We start from the raw sequence: 22,500 nt of genomic DNA, 5'->3' as shown, positions 1-22,500 counted from the left end.
TGACCATTAAAGCCTGGAACCAGTCACAAAGACCAGTTGGAACCAGTCACAAAGACCCTTGGAACCAGACACAAAGACCAGTTGGAACCAGTCACAAAGACCCTTGGAACCAGTCACAAAGACCAGTTGGAACCAGTCACAAAGACCCTTGGAACCAGACACAAAGACCAGTTGGAACCAGTCACAAAGACCAGTTGGAACCAGTCACAAAGACCCTTGGAACCAGTCACAAAGACCAGTTGGAACCAGTCACAAAGACCAGTTGGAACCAGTCACAAAGACCAGTTGGAACCAGTCACAAAGACCCTTGGAACCAGTCACAAAGACCAGTTGGAACCAGTCACAAAGACCCTTGGAACCAGTCACAAAGACCAGTTGGAATCAGTCACAAAGACCAGTTGGAACCAGTCACGAAGGCCAGTTGGAACCAGTCACAAAGGCCAGTTGGAACCAGTCACAAAGGCCACTTTGCATCCAGCTCCTTTGTAATAAATTATTTGTAAATATTCAAAACATAACCTTTACCTTGCGACAGATCTTTGGGGAAGGAAGCAAAGTTCATCTCGACTTTCTAGAATTTCTAGAAGTTCCGACTCTTGCATGGATATAGTATTTACCGTACAGTATTATAGTATTTACTTACACCAAAGTAATAAGTAATATATATAGTATATAGTATAAGTAATGGGCTATATAGATGTCTGCACATATGCAGTGCTGCTGCCGTGCGGTTTTCTTGATGTGTTTTAGGTGATTGTGACTTCATGTCGCTGTGTGACTACACTTGACTGCCCTAGCATGCAAGGAGTGTCAGTAGAGAAGGTGACAGCGTGCTAGGAGTGACATGTACCAACAGGGACACATAAGAGCATCCTGGAAGAACTAATTAGAGAGTGTGGGTTGAGTTTTTTTTACAGATTATGAAAGTGCAGATCTTAAACTTTCAAATGATGTTTCATACACTGAGATCTGAAAATACTTGAAGATATGTGTCTGGGGATGTCTGTACACCTGGAATCACTAAGCAGAGAAAAAAGGGCTTCAAAGATTCAGAGCTGTTCACACTTCTCACACACAACTTTTTCCTCATAACTTCAAGTTCGGTAATATGAAGAAGAAAAGCAACTTTTTGCTCGTAGCACAATCCGAGGTCTGCCTAGACGGGGACCAAAATACAGTTGTCTGTCTGTCTCTCTCTCTCTCTCTCTCTCTGTCTCTGTCTCTCTCCCCACCTCTCTCCCCCCTCTCTCTCTCTTCCCTTCTCTCTCTGTCTCTCCCCATCTCTCTCTCTCTCTCTCTCTCTCTCTCTCTCTCTCTCTCGCCCCTTCTCTTCCCTTCTCTCTCCCATCCATCACTCCCCAACCAAACTCTAGATGCTTTGTAGCTGTGGTGGCAGACACTAAAATCTTAATAGCACATGGATTATCAAGTTGTCTGCTAATTCAATTTGCATAGATGTAGCCATCTCTCTGTTTAACATGTTTAACAGACAATGAGCTCTTCCTCAATGAGTGAGGAAGTACACAATAGGCTGTGCTCATTACTTTTTATGCCAGCAGATTTGGAGCAAAATGGTCTGTTTATTGCAATTAATCCAGTGGTTCAATTATTTTCTGGTCTTATACAGGTAGCTTATTCTATAAATTACTTATCCTTGTAACCCAAAGCCAACCAACAACACAGGCCAGCTGTCCATCTTCTGTTTCACAGTTATAGCTCGTACCATTAACTTCCAGGTCTGAGGTCAATCCAGCATTATCACCACAGTGCCCTCCACGCAACGGTCAGTGTTGGATTGACAGGAGCATATGAGAACCCCCACACTCTCCGCCAGGTCTCAATCTGTAGGCGAGCCTGGAAAGGCTAGTGGTGGTAGCAGGCATGCAGCCTGTGTGTGGGGTGGGGAGGGGGTTCCATGCCTCTGAGAGCCCAGAGTGATAATGGAGTGCCAATGTCCCCCGGGTCTGAAGGCTGTTTACTCAACACAGCTAAATACAGGACCAGAGGGAGCAGGGCTGCTGCTCTCGAAGCACACACCCGTAACTATTAGCGATACAGAGAGAGGGAGAGGGAGATAGAGAGAGAGAGAGTATTAGCCTGGCTCCATTTTCAAAATGTGATACAGGGTCTGGAAAAGCTCTCGTCCAGAGTGATTCCTCGGTTGGAATTCCAACCAGGCCAATCAGCGTCCTTTCAATCAGAATCAGAATCAAATGAATGCAGTGTCAAATGCTGTGATTGGTTAGGGTATGAACTAATCACTCCTTCGGCAACACCCATCTCAGAAAACAGCTGCAATGGGAGCTTCTTCAGACTGAATAATGAAGTGAAACGGCAGTTCAGTCTGAGTGCTAATTCACTTCTCTACTGTCAAATAATGAATGAATCACAAATGAATGACGATTTATGTTTGAATAAGTATTTCTACAGGTACATTTGTTGAAAATGTACACCCAAAAACAAAGCAAATATATATTTGTTTAAAACATTTCTTTTTTCTTTTTTCTTCCCCTTTATCGTTTACTCCTGAAGTGATCGAAGGCAAGAATCTGATCCCTATGGACCCCAATGGGCTGTCTGACCCATACGTCAAGCTGAAGCTCATCCCGGACCCCAAGAATGAGAGCAAGCAGAAGACCAAGGTCATCCGCTCCTCCCTCAACCCCGTCTGGAACGAGACCTTCAAATTGTGAGTAAAGCTGGGGTGTTCCCCAAGGACCAACGCTCTGTCCATTCAGTTTGTTGTACTATGGCAAATGTAGTCCGAACCTCCAACCCTTGAGTGTACTTCAGTACTTATTCTCTTCAACCTTTAGCATTAAGGGTAACATAGTCCAAAAATGAACCCTTAGCATTGTCCCCCAAGGCTCAGTGTTTGTTCCTCTTACTGTTTTGCATGACGGGTAATGTAGTCCTAAATGAAACCTGTACACTTCTTCAGCAAGCTGAAGGCTGCAGATAAGGACCGCAGGCTGTCTCTGGAGGTGTGGGACTGGGACCGTACCACCAGGAATGACTTCATGGGATCCGTGTCCTTCGGAGTGTCAGAGCTGGCAAAGTCTCCAGTGTTAGGCTGGTAAGGATCCGAACGTCGGCCCTGGTACTTACGGCCCGATATTTCTTGTTATTTGACTGACTTTAAGTAAGTACAGTAGTACAGTGTTTTGGCAGATTTTGATGAGTGGTTTTTCTGTCTTAAGTGTCCTGGCTATTCTCAGCACAAAAACATATACCTGCCTTAGTTGGTCATAGTGTCTGGAGAAGATCAAGTGTACATCCATAAGAAGCTCACTGCCCACCAGGGGCGGACTGGCCATCGGGAGCACCGGGAATTCTCCCAGTGGCCTGGCGCACCCAGTCCGGCCCTGCTGCCCACTGATGTATAAGGTCATAGTTGGAGAGAACTCTAGACATTGGACTGAAACTTTGTACAGGCCGCCGACTTTAAAGGTGGGCCAAACTGAATACTATGTTGTCTGATCAAGGAACCTTGAATGCCAAAGTGTTTCTCTGTGACTGACCCAGATCTGTTTGCTGTTATACTGAATAAATGTTGAATCTGATCTACAATTCAGGTCCGGCATCTACTGTTCTCTCTGGCCATTGACTCTTACCAGAATCAACATATTATAAGAGAAAAATGGGGTCAAATTCGAAATCATACAGAGACGTTGTCAAGGAACCACTTATCTTTATCGTTATTGCAATTTATTGTCATCGACATCATTTGAATTGCGCTCTATTGCTGAGTTGGTCTGGCCCTGCAGTTCATGAATCAGAACCATCAGCCCAGCGTGCCGCCCTCAAGTGCCATCATGATGACCCCTGGTTGGACAGTAAATAGTCATGTGTTTCATGCACACCACCGCCAGCACAGGGATTCAAGGCCAGGCCAGCAGACCGGAGCCAAAGGGGTCACTTGGTAATGAACTGTGTTTCTGGGCCGAGCTTATTGAACTCAGTAGGTGCGGCCGAGCGAATGAGGGAGGGAGGGAGGGATGGAGGTAGGAAGGGTGAAAGAGATAAATCACTGACCACTGTCAGCCTCAACGAAGTTCTCTCGTTTTATTTATTTTCAAACTGAAGAAGTCTTCCTACATGAACCTCAGAAATGTCCATTTGTTATTTTTTCAGCTGGCAACGCAGGAGACAGGGGCTCTGGGCGATGCTGGCTTCACGGAAGCACAGAATGCTCCGTGGGAAAGACCCACGTCCGTTCCTCACAACCCCTTTGACTCTGACCCCCTCTCTCTCTCTCTTCCTCTCTCTCTCCCCGTCTCTCTCAGGTATAAGATGCTGAACCAGGAAGAGGGAGAATACTACAACGTGCCCATCCCAGAGATGGACGACGGGAACGAAGAAATGAGACAGAAGTTTGAGGTGAGATCCATTTGCAGGAGTGAGCGAACACGTTTATTTTTATACTGACCACATTTATTTATTAACCTTTATTTAACGAGCTGCTTTACCACATGTATTTATTACTCTTCATTTAGCAAGCTGCTTTTATCGCATACCACACCGCATGGTGATTTTAGAAACTTCCGGTAATCAGAGATGTAATTATTACACAGTAATTACATAGTAGTTAGACAAATTTTACATTTATTACACATTTGACATTTTATGGCTAGTGGCTTTATGAATGATTTGGCGACCCGATTCATTGTTATCAGTATGCTAATACAAATATTACAGCTAATACAAATATTCAGAAATATCAAATTTATGTTTTTATTTTTATTTTATTATAATGTATTTTCAGATTTGTGTCCAGATCCCTAATTTGTTAGCCAGTTACACCTGACATTACTGTCCAACTTCCCTATTCTTATGATATCTTACTGTATGACAGATAGTTGAGACTTGACTCTCTCTCGGGCCCGCGACTGCGATTCCGGTACCAGAAGGCCGGGGCCGCTGCGGCGTGATGAATCTTTTGAGCCGAGGTTAAATTGACCCCCCTCGGGTAGCGGCCGGCTGCCTGATGCTCCGCCCCCTCTGGCGCCCAGCCGTACTCAGATCTGGCGAGACCGTGGCACAACGCCGGACCCCGGTGGGACGGTGGATGTGTTCGCCACTGTAGTGAGCGCAACTAAGTCGACCAAGTGGCCGCGGCGCATCCCGAGCATCCGGACATGATGGATCGCATCCCCGTGGCGACGGCGACGTCGTGGCGTGACCTCGCTTGGTCCCCGCGTCGATGGCCCATCGGTGGCTCCGCTGACCCCTGTCGCCCGTACGACACACAAAGTCACCGCACGGCTCTTTTTTTTTTTAACGTGCTCCGGGTGACCCTGGGTTCGGAGTGCCCAGGTTTGAAGTGGAGGGGTATAAACTCCGCCCCGTCACTTAGAGCCCCGCCACCCCCGACCCCGCCTCTCACCAGTGTGGAGGTCGGGGTCTCTGTAGACTGATTAAGTTGTCCAGAGGGCACTTCAAATGGACTGGGTCATAGAGAGAGTCCCCTCAACCCCCCCCCTCCCCCCGTTTGGAGTCTGACGCCTGACTCAGACACCGCCTGCTCACTGCTCAACACATTAACACTACCTGGAGGAGGGAGAGACGTACACACACACACACACTCATACTGCCACACTTAATCTTTATCACCTACCCACTCCAAATACTCGCTTAATGCTTGCAAACACACACATACGCGCACACAAACACGCCGCACACACACACACCTAGCTCAGCCCTGTGATAATAAGCCCTAATTCATCTGCGCGCTATTCCGTGTTCTTCCAGAAAGCGCTAATTTGGATTCCCAAAGCGATGATTGGTCGCGTCACATTTACACCCAGACGTGGCCTCTCTCTCTCTCTCTCTCTCCTTCTCACTCTCTCTCTCCCCAGTCTCTAACGTGATTGAAGGAAGAGCAGCTTTCATGTGTGTCTTTTTGAAGTCGGCACATCAAAAGGCTCTCGTGTCCTCTTTGAACCGGACGTGTCAACAGCCCCATACCTTTCTTGCCCTGGTTGTCTTTATTTCCCCGAGACGCCGCGCGCGCTTGGATTGCCGTGGAAACCGGCCCAAAACACAAGCAATGTCGAACCAGCCGTCGTGGCACTCTGTAATTCCCCTTGTTAAAGGGGAAGTCTCCGTTCCAGTCTCTCGGTTCCCGGGCCATGGTTCTTAGTGCAGAATGCAGGACCTTTTAATACCATCCCTTTTAATGTTGCTGATGTGAGTTCTGCTGTTTGTACAGTGTATCGTATGTACAATTCTTATTTGGTGTTTTTGTAAGCAAGTGTCCCAAAGTGTTGATTTTAACTTGTGGTGAGAGTTCAAAGGTTAATAGTGTGAGGTCAGTTCCTGTTTGTGTGTTGATTGTATCTGGGCATAGTTTAATTGTACTGTCTCTCTCTCTCTCTCTCTCTCCTAATCCCACTTCCTCCTCTCCTCAGTTTCTCCCCTGCTTGCTCTGACATGGATGTCCTATCCTTTATCCTGCCAATCAAAATACCTCCCTTTCTCTCCTCCCTTTTCCCTTCTCTTTCCTCCAGGACTGCCAAATTAATTCTCACTTCCTAAAGGTAGCTCTCCTCTCCTGTCCTGTCCTCTCCTCCTTTTCTCCTCTCCTCTCCTCATCCTCTCTCCTCTCATCTTCTCTCCTCCTTTCCTCCTCTCTTCTCCTCATCCTCTCCTCCTCTCCTCTCTCCTCTCCACATCTCCTCTCTTACCCTTTCCACATCTCCCCTCTTCTCTCCTCCCCTCCACTCCTCCTGTCCTCTCTTCTCCTCCTCTCTGCTCCATCTTCCTCTGCTCCCCCCCCCTTCTTTTTCTCCTCTCCACCCTCCTCCCCTTCTTTTGCACTGCTCTTTCTCAACATTTTCTCTTCTTTCCGTCACTCGTTCGTTCCGTTCCTCCACCTCTCTCCTCACTGATCTTGTGTTTGTGGTTTGAGGCTGCTGGAAATAAATCCAGTTTTACAAGCAACCAGTTCTCAGTATGAGATGGGAGGGTTGAGAACACGGCCTGGCTGACAGACTGTCTGACGGAGGTGGTGGTGTCTCCATAAATCATTGTCTCTCCTCTCTTCTCCTCTCCTCACCTCCTCACCTCTCCTCTGCTCTCCTCACCTCCTCTCTTCTCTCCTTTCCTCCTATCCCCTCTCCCTTTTTTCTCCTCACCTCTCCTCTCCTCCTCTCCTCCCCTCTTCTCCTCATCTCCTCTTCTCCTTTCTTCTCCTCTCCTCACCTTTCCTCTCTTCTCCTTCCTTCTCTCCTCTCCTCTTCTCCCCTCCTCTCTTCTCCTCTCCTCTCCCCTTTCTGTCCCTCTCTTCTCTTCTCATCTCCTCATCTCCTCTCCTGTCCTCTCTTCTCCTCTCCACTTCTCTCCTCCTCCCCTCTGACTCAGACTGTCTAATAGAGGATGTTGTTTTCATAAATCAATATCTCATACAGCCAAATAGCTTTTTTCCTTGTGAGAAAAGAAATGAAATCCAAATGTTCTACAGATCCATTGATTACCGGAATACAGACTGTGCTTCACTATACAAACACACTGTGAGGGGTTCATCCAAGGACAGGCCATCCTGTTCCCGTCCTCTCTCTCTCTCTCTCTCTCTCTCTCTCTCTCTCTCTTCACCGTGGCCTTCTTCTTCTGCCTCCTTTTCTCCATCTTCGCCGTCCTGTTTCAACCAGGATCGATTGAGTAAAGAGAACGCACACCTTGTTTGGCGAGGCGCTGACCCAAGGCCGTGTTATAATCTAAAATAGAGAGAGAGAGAGAGAGAGGGTCGCACACTCCGATGCTCCAACGCAACGATATTCTCCGACGCAAACGTTATTCTCAGACGTTTCGGCCACAAGCTGCCTTCATCAGGGATTGATGAATGCTCTCTCTCTCTCTCTCTCTCTGGTGGTGCATTCTGGGGCGGAAGAAGGCGACTGCTAGTAAAGATCGGTCTTCAGTTGTTCTCTTCCTGTCTCCTGAACGTGCGAGTGTTCTCGTTCTTCATCGCCGGTCTGTTCGTCATGTCTTATCGTGCGTCCGTCTCCTGAACGTTCGAGTTTTTCTCGTTCTTCATCGCCGGTCTGTTCGTCCTGGTACCGGCTTGACCATTAGCATTACGTGCGGGGGCCAGGAACAAACGTTAACTTTGGAGGATGGACTCCTCAGGCCTCCGTAGTGTTTCACCGTGGCTACCATACAGACGTACTGTACATTATGACTGGAGCGCCCCCTGTCACTGTCTCTGTGGAGTGTATCACACATCCACAAGGGGGCGGTATAACCAGGTTTTCAGGTCAGACTGACTATTGGAGGAAATGTGATGTATATAGCAGCCAGACAGGATGGACTGTTTAATTGTTTTTCGGTTTTATTTCTGGCAAATAATCTTTTTTTTCCCCCACAAAGAATCTGCCAGCTCTAATCAACACACAAAGCCATCGCTCTGAGGTCACGGGTGACGGCATTCCCTTGAGATAAAGTGCACCCGTGTGTGTGTGTGTTTGTGCGTGTGTGTGTGTGTGTGCGTGGGCCGGTCCAGTCGGCCATCTTGGCTCACCTCCCCTGTGGTTGCAGGGCAAGAAGGGGGACGTCTCCGCTCAGGTGCGTCAGACTGGAAAGTAAGGCTTGCTCGGCGAGTCTCGTTTCATTGGCTAAGCTTACAGGTGTGCCGTGTGCAGTTCTGCATCGTGACCTCCCCCCCACCCCCACCCCCACCACGCCACAGCGTTCTGGCCATCACCGTCACAAAGCAGACTTCTCTTTTTGACGGCATACGCCATTAACCACACTAAAGCTGCCTCGCATTATGTGCAACGCTACGTACGTTACTGTATGTCAACTGGCCGTGAGCTTGGGTAGGTGTGATGGAGACGGCCTTTTTAGCGTTAAGAGGCATACAGTACTATCTAGCCTGGTCTTTTATAGCCAGTGTTATATAGACATAATATTTCACTGTGACCTGTGAAGGTTTTACGTAGCATGGGAGTGTGTCTGTCCCTGGCTGACCTGTTTGGCCCGAGCTTGTGTGTGTGTGTGTGTGTGTGCGTGTGAGTGTGTGTGTGTGTGTGTGTGTGTCTGTGTACGTGCGTGCATGCGTGTGTCTGTCTATATGTGTGTGTTTTCTGAGAGAGAGAGAGAGAGAGAGAGAGAGAGGCACCTTTGAACAATAAGGATTATAGCCCCAGATAGAGGCATTACATTTCATACGGAGATACCAATGTGCCTTCATAATGGTGTGGAGAGCAGAAGGCAGGATTCTGCATGCATGCATGCGTGTGTGTGCGCGTGTGCATGTGTGTGACAGTGTGCACGCCAGCTTGGCTGAGCACCTCGCCCCGTGACGACGAACCCAGCATGAGTTGTGGGTTCTCCCGGGTTCTGCCGTCGCCTTGAAGTGCATGCTGCGGACAATACACAAAATCCCTCCGGCGACATTTTCATTGAGGTCGAAGGTCACATCGTTCAGTCGACAGCGTGAGGGTGCATCGTCACTGATTGGACGCCAGTATTAAGCACAGTTCTGTCAAACGACTAACTGGATTAATGTCCATGCATTGCTATTTGCTACTGTATAAAAGATGGGAGTGGAATTACTACAGGAGATAAGATAAGATATTTGATTGATTCCCCAGAGGGAAATTTGACATTTCAGCAGTTGAAAAATTACAGAAAGGTTGGAAAGAAAAGAAGTACTAGATACAGAGTAACACAAAAGACACTAGATAAGGGGAGAGTAGCATTATTAAAAGAGGGATATCAGGGATTATATACATCCATACTGTATGTACAGTTACTGTGCAGTATAGAATATAATATGATAGCCTATATATATATATATATATATATATATATATATATATATATATATGTACCTACACATACATTTAGTTAGTATATGTATAACTATACAGGTAGATAGCCCAAAACAGGGCAGCCCAAAACACTGTATTGTCGTTTGGCTCCCAGACTGGAACCTTAGACGGGCGTCAGGGCGTCCCGGTGAGGAAAACCGAGACGTGGCGCACCACTAGGAGCCCGTCCAGCACCTAGCGATGCTAGTTCTGTGTCCGTTCCTGGTTCCGCCTCACCACACTGCTCGTGGTTCTGCCGTCCGCGTCTCCGCTCCCGCCCGCACCCGGAACGGACGCGGTCTCACATCTCGGCCTGCTTGCTTCCTGGACCGGGCTTGACGGAGCTGTGAGGCGGCGGCGTGCTTTCTGAGTGGCGGCAGAGGGGTGTGTGTGTGTGTGTGTGTGTGCGCACGCATCCGTCTGTCCTTCCATCTGTCGGTCTATCTAGGCACGTGCGTGTGTGTCTTTTCATTTGGATCCATATTTGTGTGTGTGGGCGTGCGTGCGTTTAGCTCACGTGTCTCTCTCCCTTGGACAGAAAGCCAAGTTGGGCCCCAAGAAAACGCCGACCACGAGGGCCGGCGGCCCCAGCAGACTGGACGAGGTCAAGCTGGCCGACTTCAACTTCCTGGCCGTGCTGGGGAAGGGCAGCTTCGGCAAGGTGAGTTCACTCGCTCAGGAAAAGAGATATGCAGAAGACGAGCACAATCCACTGCACCTGTACCTGTCTCACTCACTCACTCACTCACTCACTCACTCACTCACTCACTCACTCACTCACTCACTCACTCACTCACTCACTCACTCACTCACTCTCACTCACTCACTCACTCACTCACTCACTCACTCACTCACTCACTCACTCACTCTCACTCTCACTCTCACTCACTCACTCATTCACTCACTCACCCTCTCACTCACTCACCCTCTCACTCACCCCTCAAAACCACCAAGCCCCACCTGTGCACAGTTTCAAATCCAGCGATTCCGAAACCTATTCGCGCCTAAACTAATCGCTCAGAACTGGCTCTCCCAAACGCAGAGTCGAATCTTAAAGCGACTCCCTGTTGTGTCGCCCCCGCCGTTGTCCCCAGGTGGTGCTGGCGGAGATGAAGTCCTCCGACGAGCTGTACGCCATCAAGATCCTGAAGAAGGACGTTGTGATCCAGGACGACGACATCGAGTGCACCATGGTGGAGAAGAGGGTTCTGGCCCAGCAGGACAAACCGCCCTTCCTCACGCAGCTGCACTCCTGCTTCCAGACCGTGGTACGCACACACATACACACACACACACACACACACACAGGCACACACATGCACACACATGCAGGCAGGCATACACATACACGGAGTCACACACACACACACATGCAGGCACACACATACACATACACGGAGGCACACACACACACATGCAGGCATACACATGCAGGCACACACACACACACACACACACACAGGCATACACATGCAGGCACACACACACACACACACACAGGCACACGTAGACATACACACGCACACACATACACACACACATACATACTGTACAGGCACACACACACACACACACACACACACACACACACACAGGAAGTTCAGTGTAGTGGGTTGAATGGACTCTTCCAACTTTCTCAGAGCTTCTTCTCCCCCTCAAACTTTAATCCCTCAATGTCCCAGATACGACAAAGGTGCCCTGGACACACACACACACACACACACACACACACACACACAAACACACACACACACACCTCCTTCAAAATGGAATTTAAACTTTAATCGCATTTCCAAGCACAGAGGAGTAATCTTCATCACAACGAAGGGCGTCAATCACTGTTTCAGCAGGTAATTTTTCTGAGTGTGACAGGCTGCTCAGACCGCCGTCTGAGTAGTGAGCGGATTGGATGAAACACTCACTGTAGTTTCACACACTCTTCTGCACGTATACAGTAAATGTGTTCCTTTATTTATTTATTTATTTATTTAGTCTTTATTCATATAGAATAATGTCACACCTTGGCCCAAATGCCCACTCTTCTACACACATGTACTCTTCTACACACACACACACACACACACACACACACACACACACACACACACACACACACACACACACTCCACACCATTTCAGACTGCATGTGGATATCAGTCCCTCCGAGAGATCCAGCCAAGATGGCCGCTCCAACACAAGCTTGTTGATTGGACCAATCAGAGCAGTGGGGTGCACTGGGAACAGGACAGACTTTCCCTCAGGGCACATTCATCCAGGACAAATGAATTGGTCCCCTGTGTTCTAGATCAACCCTATACTGTAGTTCCTAGCCCCTAGATCCTATACCCTGGCCTAGACCCTAGCCGCTAGACTCTATACTCTAGCCCCTAGGCACTAAACCCTAGCCCCTTGTCCCTATACCCTAGACCTTAGCCGCTAGATCCTATACCCTAGCCCCTATACCGTGGCCCCTAGACCCTGGACCCTAGCCCGCCCACATGATTCGTCAGGAGTAATGACCCTTTTCTCTCCATCCCTCCACCCCCCTCTCCGTATCCCTCTCTCTCTCTCTCTTCCTCTCTCTCCCTCCCTCTCTCTCTCTCTCTCTCTCCTTCTCCCCCTCTCCTTCTCTTTCTCTTTCCCTCTCTCTCTCTCTCTCTCTCTCTCCCTCTCTCTCTCTCCCTCTCTCTCTCCCCCTCTCTCTCTCTCTCTCTCTCTCTCTCTCCTTCTCTTTCTCTTTCCCTCTCTCTCTCTCTCTCTCTCTCTCTCTCTCTCCCTCTCTCTCTCCCCCTCTCTCTCCCCCTCTCTCTCTCTCTCTCTCTCTCCCTCTCTCTCTCTCTCTCTCTCTCTCTCCTTCTCTCCTTCTCTCCCTCTCCCTCTCTCTCCCTCTCTCTCTCCCCCTCTCTCTCTCTCTCTCTCTCTCTCTCTCCCTCTCCTTCTCTCCATCTCCCTCTCTCTCCCTCTCTCTCTCTCTCTCTCTCTCTCCCTCTCCTTCTCTCTCTCTCCCTCTCTCTCCCTCCCTCTCTCTCTCTCTGCAGGACCGTCTGTACTTCGTGATGGAGTATGTGACCGGTGGGGACCTGATGTACCACATCCAGCAAGTGGGCAAGTTCAAGGAGCCCCAGGCCGTGTAAGACTGACCTGCTCTCCACCACGGTCCTTCAGAGAGAGAGGGAGGGAGAGGGAGAGGGAGAGAGAGAGGAAGACAAAGAGAGAGAAAGGGGGGGGGGGGGCGACAGAGAGGAAGAGATTGCTTTGGCAATGTAAATGTATGTTTCCCATGCCAATAAAGCTCTTTGAATTGAAATGTAATTGAATTGAGAGAGAGGGATAGAGAGAGTAAGAGAGAGAGAGAGAGAGAGAGAAAAGGGGGAGACAGTAAAATGGAGAGAAAGACAGTAAAAGAAAGAAAGAATAAAATAGAGAGTACAGTAAAATAGAAAGAAGAGGGAGAGTGAGAAAGTGAGAAGGAGGGAGAGAGAGAGAGAGAGAGAGAGAGAGATGGAGGCCTTAATGCATCTATCTACTACTTTGCTATTTTTGCACTTTGCCTTCAGCACTAGATTATGCTCTTAGTCACTTGTTTTAGAAAGAAGATGCACTTGTGGGTTCTGGCAAGTACAGTAGTAGTACTGTACATTGGCTTTTCCTACACTAAATGCAATTATTGTAAGTTGCTTTGGATAAAAGAGTCAGCTAAATGACTGTAATGTAATGTAATGTACTTGTCATTGCAGGTTCTATGCAGCAGAGATTGCTATTGGTCTGTTTTTCCTGCACAAGAAGGGAGTGGTATACAGGTGTGTTCTGGGTAGCACGGCTCTGTGCGCTCTTCACTAAATCTCTTCATCACGATGTCTCCAATGTCTTCCATTCTGGGAATACTGTATACTGCGTAGTAGACGTACAGGGCTTCAAATACGCAGACGAGTTCCTGTTACAGTATGTGTAAAAACCTACCTGGCAAATAAATACATCTGATCCTGATCTGATCAGGCTTAAAAAAAAAATCTAAAAAAAACGAATTTGGAGCAAACGTTCATTGTTTTCCTGGAACTAAGTAAGTATCTCTAACAGCAGAATGAAAGGTGACCCCCCGACCCCTCCTCCTCCTCCCTGATCATGTGACACGGCTGTTTCCTCACAGGGACCTGAAGCTGGACAACGTGATGCTGGACGCCGAGGGCCACATCAAGATCGCCGACTTCGGCATGTGCAAGGAGAACATGACGGACGGGGTGACCACGCGCACCTTCTGCGGCACCCCCGACTACATCGCCCCGGAGGTACGGATGGGCAAGGCGGCGCGCGCGTGTGTGTGTGTGTGTGTGTGTGTTATACGAGGTCATCCCAGTCCCCCGTCAACCCCATGTTTCACATGTAAGTGGACAGCTCAGGACACCACACACACACACACACACACACACACACTCCAACAACATATCTGTCTCACTCGGACATCCTTGTAGCCCAAAGCTAGTCCAACCTTACCACGCAGGCCGAGGTCTCTCGCATAGCCACTTTATGCACAGCACTACTGAACACATCGTCCTAACCCTAACCCTTTTGCCAGCCATATTTTGATTGAAGAAAAACGTTTTCAAGAGACTAGATGAGACCTGGTTTAAAAAGCTTTGACATACAGTGCTGTACTCACTTATGAACTTTGACTTTTTTTTTGTGTAACAGATTTACAAGTTGATACATTTTTAAAAGTACTTTTGTAGTAGATTTGATCCACTTTCGGAAGCTACACTTGGTTTAGTGTTTAGACACAAACCTTAGTTATACGTCACTCCAGTGTAGACGCTAGAATAAACTCGTCATCCCATCTTAAAAACGGTGGGTTCAGGCCGAGAGCCCTCGCCACGTGTCCATCCACAAGTCCCGCCCACCCCACGCCCATCTAGGGTCATTGACTTCCTGTACCTCCTCTGTAGAATATAGAACTACAGTATGAGTGCTGGGAGAACAAGCTGGGACCAGACAGGACACTCTCTGAGTCATAGCAACGCACCGCCAGAGACCGCTGGCACAGTGGGTTAGCACACACACACACACACACACACACACACACACACACACACACACACACACACTACCACATATACCCAGAGCAGCCTTTCAGTCATTCCCCTGGACTGCGGTTCCATCACTCTACACACATACACTGTGTGTGTGTGTGTGTGTGTGTGTGTGTACACGCAGACACACATGCACGCATGCACGCGTACACACATGCAATACTCATTCCCTTTTGGATAGAGGCTGCAGATTAATTTGTTTGTGATCCAGGTGTGTGTGTGTGTTTGTGTGTGTGTGTGTTCCCCCCACGCCAGCCACCTCGCTCTACTGCTCCCGGGTGATCGGTCCTTCCCTGACCTACATAGCCACTCACTGGAAGTTCCTATCTGAGAGGAGCATGTGCGCGCACACACACACAAACACGCACACACACACACACAAATACACACACACACACATAATTTGCTTGTTTGTTGTTAATTTGAATATGCAGTGGTTTAATTAACCGAGGAGCGAGGAAAGAGGGAGTGAGGTAGAGAGAGAGGGAGAGACAGAGAGAGAGAGAGATAGAGAGAGAGGGAGAGGGAGAGTCAGGGGAGAGACAGGGGAGGGAGGGAGTGAGGGAGGGAGAGAGGAGGTACTGTAGTGCGAATGATGAGGAAAGATGGAGAAAAAGAGGGAGAGAAAGACTTCCTCCCCTGTCACCACCCGCTGGCGTGGGAGTCTGCTCCCCCGGTCACGTCTGTCGGGGCGCGTGAACGGCTGTCGCGGGGTTGTGGCGACGCACTTCCTGTCTTCTCTGCCACCGAGGACAGACGCACCTCTTACAAGGTGGCTCGCATGCTTTTGGTTCTGCTACCAGGAATGGGCAGTTTGTTTTTAATCACCTCAAAATACTTCATTTATCTCTATCTCTCTTCTCTCTTTCTCTCGCACACGCACGCCCCGAAACGTTATGCAAAACCCAGAAATAGAAACAGAGGTGATCGAATTCTCCCCTGTGTTTAGAGAACCTCACTTCCTATTTTTAGGTGCAATTAGAGGAGGCTGTGATATATGTTTTCAGACAGGAGCCATTAGCGTCCCTGTGAACGGAGGTGTGGGAGGAGCCAGGGGAGGGGGTGAGAAAAGAGAAGCTGAAAAAGAAAGAGAATTTTGAGGAAAATTAAGGGAAGAGAGAGAAAGAGAGAGAGAGAAAAGAGGAGAGACTATGGTAGTTTACTTCCGGCGCTTTGGGTTCCAGAATTGCACTCCATACATTTATTATTATTATTATTATTATTATTGTGTTTGTTGTTGTTGTTGTTGTTGTTGTTATTATTATTATTATTGCACACTCATCAGTAAAGATCTCCTGACCTCCCACTCTGCTGTGCCCCCCACTCCAAACCCCACAGCGCTAACAGCTAGCGTTAGCCAAGATGGAGTCCAGCCACTTGTCATCCACGAGTCGTCGTACCATACTGCTGTCTAACTAAAGCTGGGTACTTCCCTCATTGTGTATGAAGTTAATGTCTGGTAACAGAAGTGCACTTTTATAAAATTCACCATCAATGTTACCTACAGTATCTGTTTGTGTCAGTACATACAAACATAACTAGATTGAGTTAGCACATGTAGCCAATCTACACTTTTACTACCCTCTCTGGTGTACACGTATATCCACTTAACTCTCTAAAAGTATAATGACGGCGTAATGCACTGCTGGGAGCCTCGTTATATACGCTGCATCAAATCAAATCAAACTTTATTTATATGGCGTCATCCAGCGCAGCAGCCTCACTAACTACTGTACTCTGTAGGCATGAATGGCTCAGTGCGTGTCTCCGCGCACGGCACACACCTCCCTTGAAGGGATACACATTTCAACGGGGGGGGGGACCACCACCACGTAACACACTGTTTTGTGTGACCGGGCTGGGGTGGCGGGGTCAGGTGGCATTTTGGCTGTGGTGTCTTGCGGTAGTGGTCGTCGTAGTAGTCGTTAGCTCCTAGCGGTCGTTACGGTGAGGGAGGCGGGGGGTGTGGGAGGAGCCTACCGGCGTGATCCAGAACTGTCATGTGGCGTTAGGGAGACGGGAGAGACGTCCGCCGACGCACACACGCGTACACAGAGAGAGGGAGACACACACACACATACACACATACACAGGCACACACACATACACACATACTATAGAGACATACATGCTGAACAGTACACACACACTTGAACGCTAACTGGGGTCCAATACTGAAGTGCATGTTCACACACACACACACACACACACACACACACACACACACACAAACACACACACACACACACACACTCAGTACAAACTCCAGCACTCCTACAGAACACACACGCCACAACCAAATACACACACACACACACACACACTCAGCAACACAACCATGCTCATGTACAGTATTGCAGTTAATGGGCCTGTGTGAACTGACCGTAGACCCTAACAGAACTGACCGTAGGCCCTAACAGAACTGACCGTAGGCCCTAACAGAACTGACCGTAGGCCCTAACAGAACTGACCGTAGACCCTAACAGAACTGACCGTAGGCCCTAACAGAACTGACCGTAGGCCCTAACAGAACTGACCGTAGACCCTAACAGAACTGACCGTAGGCCCTAACAGAACTGACCGTAGGCCCTAACAGAACTGACCGTAGGCCCTAACAGAACTGACCGTAGGCCCTAACAGAACTGACCGTAGGCCCTAACAGAACTGTGGGAGAGGCAGACAGAGATCACGCTTTGTCCGTCTGTGTTACACTCATTATGATGGCAAAACAGAGATGCATCACATACAGTATAGTACTGTACACACACACACACACACACACCATCCTGAAAACACTCAGAGACAGTAGCATGTACAGTACATGCCATTTGTACGACACATTTTCAGACTGAAAACTGGAGCACTCACAGGGGACACAGAGCAGAACTAGAGACGCACTCTCTCACGCAAACACACACACACACACACACACACACACACATATAGAGAAAACTGAAGGTCACCATGCCCGAAACTGTAAACGTCCGGTGACATTTCGACGGGGGCGGTGGCCGAGGGACAGCAGTGTCACTTTAGCGCCCCTCAGCAGAACGGCCTGGGAGACGTGTTTTTTGTATCCTATTTTAGCACTCTCTCTAATTGTCCTCTCCCTCTCTCCGTATGTTGTCGTGAACGGGGGCTGAGAAATCCCCATGCTTTGTAGGGCTACTGTACGTCTGTGCTCAAGGCCGTAATACGCTTCTGCTGTAGACTCCCCCCAGAGCAGCATGGCTGAGTTCCAGCTACTGTAGCAACGACGACCTCGTTTTAAGCGGGACCCCCGCCGAGGGGCCTTTCGCTGTTTCTCGACCCACACGCCGTATTAACCGACAATGGGGACCGTACACACAGTAATGAGATGTTGACTAAACTTGTTTATCAACACTTGTTTATTGCTTTAGGGCCATTGCTATTAAAGAGGCTAGCTTGAAGGTCAGTGGGCTTCCCAGCGCTGAGACAGCCTTTTTAAAGGCACGCTGTGGGATTTCCCCAGGAGCTTTTTCCCGTCACGGCGTCTTTGACCCGCGAGCTAATTGAAAAAGCGTGAGGCAGGATACTTACCCCCCCCCCCCCCCCCCCTCCACCGGCCTCCTCGCCGGCTAACGCTAGGCTAGCTGGGATCAAGCTATAGCTCTTTCATCTGCAGCTGAGAGCAGTTGTAGTCCGATAGGAATTGAGCTCCGCGCAGCGCTATGCCAGCTAGTAGTTGTGTGGCCTGAGAACAGCAGAGCAGGAGGAATTCATCTACATCTGCAGGGTTACATTGATCTGACACAAAATGGCCCCAATGCTTTCAACTGCGATTTAGCGTGAACTTTGCTAACTGACCCGTGCTAATGCAAACAACCAAACTGAGGAAGAAAGTGTATCTCAGGAGGTAGAGCGGGGTCATTCAATGATCGTAGGGTCGGCAGTTCGAATCCCGGCTCCTCCTGTCCACATGTTAAAGTCCTTGGGCAAAGATACTGAACCCCAAATTGCTCCCAATGAGCAGGCTAGAGCCTTGCATGGCTGCTGCTGCCATTGGTGTGTGAATGTGTGTGTGTGATTGGGTGAATGAGAGGCCATTGTAAAGCGCTTTGATAAAAATGCTATATAAGTGCAGTCCATTTATCATTTACCAAGAATATAATTGCACTTTATTTGAATCGAAGTAAGTCCACAAGTATAGTTGCTTGTAAAGTTTTTTATTCATTTCACATCTGAAAGAGTAGTTGTAGTAGAAAGGTCAACAGAATTAAGGGTTTAGCCACATAGGCAGAATTATCACAGTAGACCACATAAGGGCTCATAGCCAGCTAGCTAGCGAGTGAACAGTAGAATGCCATTGAAGGTGCTGAGGTTTAAATCGTTGTCGTCATCGTAGATCCATGTGTGTTCCTTCAGTCGCATGTAAACCTGGTCTCCTACCTCAAGCTCTAATATGACACCGTTGGAGCCGTTGTCTGCCGTGTCGCCAGGTATATCTGCGGTACAGACGACGCGCCTCTCGTTCTTAAACAGGAAGATAAACCCGGGGTTGGCTCCGTAAGTGTGAGAGTAGAAGGTGAAATGGTAGACCCCTCTAGCCGGTGAGGTGAAGATGCCTTCAACAAAGGACAACAGCAATCAGGACATGTGCATATGGGCCACTAGGCTCGAGAACATTGGTTACTTACATATTACTTACTTACTTACTCAATTTTGTTTTTACACACTGGTAAAGGGATTGATTTGTGTGCGTGTGTGTGTGTGTGTGTGTCTGTACCTGTAGCTGGGTTGTAGCCGTTCCCGATGTTTGAGAAGACCTTTTTGTAGACCAGGGTGATGTCCGTGTTGAACGGTCCGATGTTCCCTGCCTTGATTCCCAGTGCGGCTGAGAAGGCCACCTTCGGTTTGTCTGTGAAGTACAGGGTCGTACGCACACACACACACACACACACACACGCACACACACACACTTCCTCATTATAGGACACTCACTGACTGTTACTGTGTTTTGGCACAATGTACTGTAGATGACTAGGGTTGGGCATCGTTTGGATTTTAACGATTCTGATTCCGATTCCGATTCTTCTTTTCGATTCCGGTTCTTAACGATTCTCGATTCCGATTCTTTGATGGGTGGGGTCAAAACAGGCTGCACGCTTATTTCACAGAAGAAACATTTATTTGTAATAATCTTTTAAAAACAAGTCATTCAAAATTCATTTCATACAGTTGAACCTGTGAATTCACAGTTTAATTTGGTGTGTGTGACAGTGAATCTGTGTGTGAAAGAGTGAATAGGGATGCGTCAGCCGTGTGTGTGTGTGTGTGTGCGACCCTTCTCTGTACCCACAACCCCCCTCTCTCTACCCACAACTCCCCTCTCCAATCCTGCCAATCCCTTGAGACAACCTGCATCTCCCAGAATGGGAGAATCTTTTCAAAACCTCCACACCCCCTCCCTCTCCTCTCCCTCCATCCCACTTCTCTCCTTGCGTCCCTCCACCTTCTCCTCTCCCTTCATCCCTCTCCATCCTCTCCTCTCCCTTCATCCTTCCTCCCTGTCCTCCTCTCCTCTCCCTGCATCCCTCCATCCTCTCCTTTCCTCTCCCTCCATCCCTCCTCCCTCCCCTCTCCTCCTCCCCCTCCATCCCACCATCCTCTACTCTCATCCATCCCTCTCCTCTCCCTGCATCCCTCCTCCCTCCCTCACCTCTCCCTCCAGGCAAACCCAAAAACAAACATAACGTTACTGTTACTCTAGGTCAGGGTGGTGAGTAGCTAGCTAGCTAGAGCTAGCTATCTTAGCTAGCTAGTTGAGCTAGCTAGCTAGAGTTAGAACTAGCCTAGCTATCTTAGCTAGCTAGTTTAGCTCTATTCTTATGTTTGCTTACCTAAATGTCAGTGCCTCACCATCTGAGAAGGGGTGCAGCCGTTTTACCACATAAGCTGTCACTTTTCTGTGGCACTCTTTAACTTTCTCCACTGGCATCTTTCCCTTTGCCGCCAAGGTGAATGGCGTGTCACGTGGTGGATTAGCACTAGCAGCAGTAATGCCAGGCTGGCTACTAGCAATCTGCGGACGTTCATCTACGAAAAAATACATTACAGTATTTGCATTTGGCCAGTTCGGTCTAGTATAATTTGTTTGCTGTCTCGCTGTTGACAATAAGACAAACGTTAGTGCTATTTAATTTTCACGTACCCGATTGCGACGACGAGGTGCGAGGTTGGCTCGTGAGGGTTGACTGAGGACGAGGCGGGAGAGACGGAGGGAGACCGGCGCAACGCATCAAAGATGGTACATTTGTTGATTTGTATGCCATGCAAGCGCAGGTGTTTCATCAGATTAGTTGTGCATCCTCCCTTTTGCACGAAATAAACTTCTCACAGGTGTTGCACTGGGCCGACTCATCATTCCTCTGAGAACGGCTCTACATTCAAATCGCAAAGACGGAAACTACTTCTTCTTCGTTGGTTTTTCTGGCGGACTGCAAACCAAAGTCAAACGCGCAAGCCACCAACACGGAAACTGAAATTAGCGCAAGTGAAATTTGTTTAGGAACCGATAAGCAGAATCGAAATTAAAATATATAAACGATTCCTTTGGAATCGGAATTTTAGAACCGGTTCCAATTTAGTCCCGGTTCTCGATGCCCAACCCTATAGATGACTTGCATTTAGAAACTTTTTTGAGATAGAAGTACCGTCCGAAACGTAGCATAGTTTACCTTCAGTTTACTCGTAAACGTAGCATAGTTTACCTTCAGTTTACTCGTAAACGTAGCATAGTTTACCTTCAGTTTATTCGTAAACGTAGCATTGTTTATCTTCAGTTTACTCGTAAACGTAGCATAGTTTACCTTCAGTCTACTCGTAAACGTAGCATAGTTTACCTTCAGTTTACTCGTAAACGTACTGTAGCATAGTTTACCTTCAGTTTACTCCAAAACGTAGCATAGTTAACCTTCAGTTTACTCGTAAAAGTAGCGTACTTTACCTCCAGCTTACTCCTAAACGTAGCGTAGTTTACCTTTACACGTTTCCTTCAGCGACTCTGCCTGGCTCTCGCAGGCTCTCAGTCTGGCCTCCAAGGCGTCCAGCTGTTCCCTGACGCGCCTCAGCTCGAAGCTCTGCTCGGCCAGCCTGACGCTCATCTCCCTGAGCGCGGTGTGGACGTCAGGCCGGCAGGTTTGCTGTTGCGCGGCGGCCTCAGCGTCCACGCCGCGGACCGAACTCTGGTCTGGAGATCCCAGATCTCCCAGACCCTGCGCCGTAGCCAGGCAGCGGCACGCCACGATCAGTCGCAGAACCGCAAAGATCCTCATCGTTCGCTCTCCAATCGTAGCGGCAGGGGAAGAAAATCCGTCTCACAGGAAGAAAGAAAGAGAGAAGTAGCCTTGTCTCTCAGTTGCTTAAGATTTAGTTTAAGAGCGTGGCCTCGCCTCCCATATACTGAAATCTATCCCGTTTGGACTTTGTTCCTCTCTCCCTTTGTTCTCTGACATATAATGTGATTGAATAGTTTCTGTGTCAACAAATGTGTGTGCCTTGCTATGCTATGCTATGCTATGCTATGCTATGCTATGCTATGCTATGCTATGCTATGCTATGCTATGCTATGCTATGCTATGCTA

General features: G+C 48.5%; 2 protein-coding genes across 3 annotated transcripts in view; one reads left to right on the top strand and one right to left on the bottom strand.

Annotated features, from left to right (window-relative positions):
- LOC311311119 (protein kinase C alpha type-like) overlaps positions 1–22,500 on the top strand; it is a gene marked incomplete at its 5' end in the record, with an annotated part of 138,586 nt that overhangs the window by 95,804 nt on the left and 20,282 nt on the right. Inside the window, 9 exons of one of the 2 annotated variants that reach the window (XM_084440765.1) lie at positions 2,533–2,689; positions 2,942–3,076; positions 4,287–4,380; positions 6,510–6,539; positions 10,351–10,473; positions 10,907–11,080; positions 12,851–12,942; positions 13,550–13,612; positions 13,960–14,098. In XM_084440765.1, coding sequence (XP_084296891.1) covers positions 2,533–2,689; positions 2,942–3,076; positions 4,287–4,380; positions 6,510–6,539; positions 10,351–10,473; positions 10,907–11,080; positions 12,851–12,942; positions 13,550–13,612; positions 13,960–14,098 — 1,007 coding nt within the window. The remainder of the gene's footprint in view (positions 1–2,532; positions 2,690–2,941; positions 3,077–4,286; positions 4,381–6,509; positions 6,540–10,350; positions 10,474–10,906; positions 11,081–12,850; positions 12,943–13,549; positions 13,613–13,959; positions 14,099–22,500) is intronic. The other variant, XM_084440764.1, reaches the window with a different exon arrangement.
- Positions 19,075–22,500, bottom strand: part of LOC311311122 (cerebellin-1-like) — a 3,491-nt gene continuing 65 nt past the window's right edge. The window contains exons 1-3 of the mRNA XM_084440768.1: positions 21,897–22,500; positions 19,644–19,775; positions 19,075–19,482 (exon numbers count right to left, since the gene is read on the bottom strand). The exon at positions 21,897–22,500 is cut by the window's right edge and continues 65 nt beyond it. Of these exons, the coding sequence (XP_084296894.1) occupies positions 19,199–19,482; positions 19,644–19,775; positions 21,897–22,191 (711 nt within the window). The 5' untranslated portion in view covers positions 22,192–22,500 and the 3' untranslated portion in view covers positions 19,075–19,198. The remainder of the gene's footprint in view (positions 19,483–19,643; positions 19,776–21,896) is intronic.

Source organism: Borostomias antarcticus (genome assembly GCF_949987555.1).
Source record: "Borostomias antarcticus genome assembly, chromosome: 7".
In the NCBI taxonomy this organism is placed as follows: domain Eukaryota; kingdom Metazoa; phylum Chordata; class Actinopteri; order Stomiiformes; family Stomiidae; genus Borostomias; species Borostomias antarcticus.
This window is presented reverse-complemented; position numbering and strand designations above follow the sequence as displayed.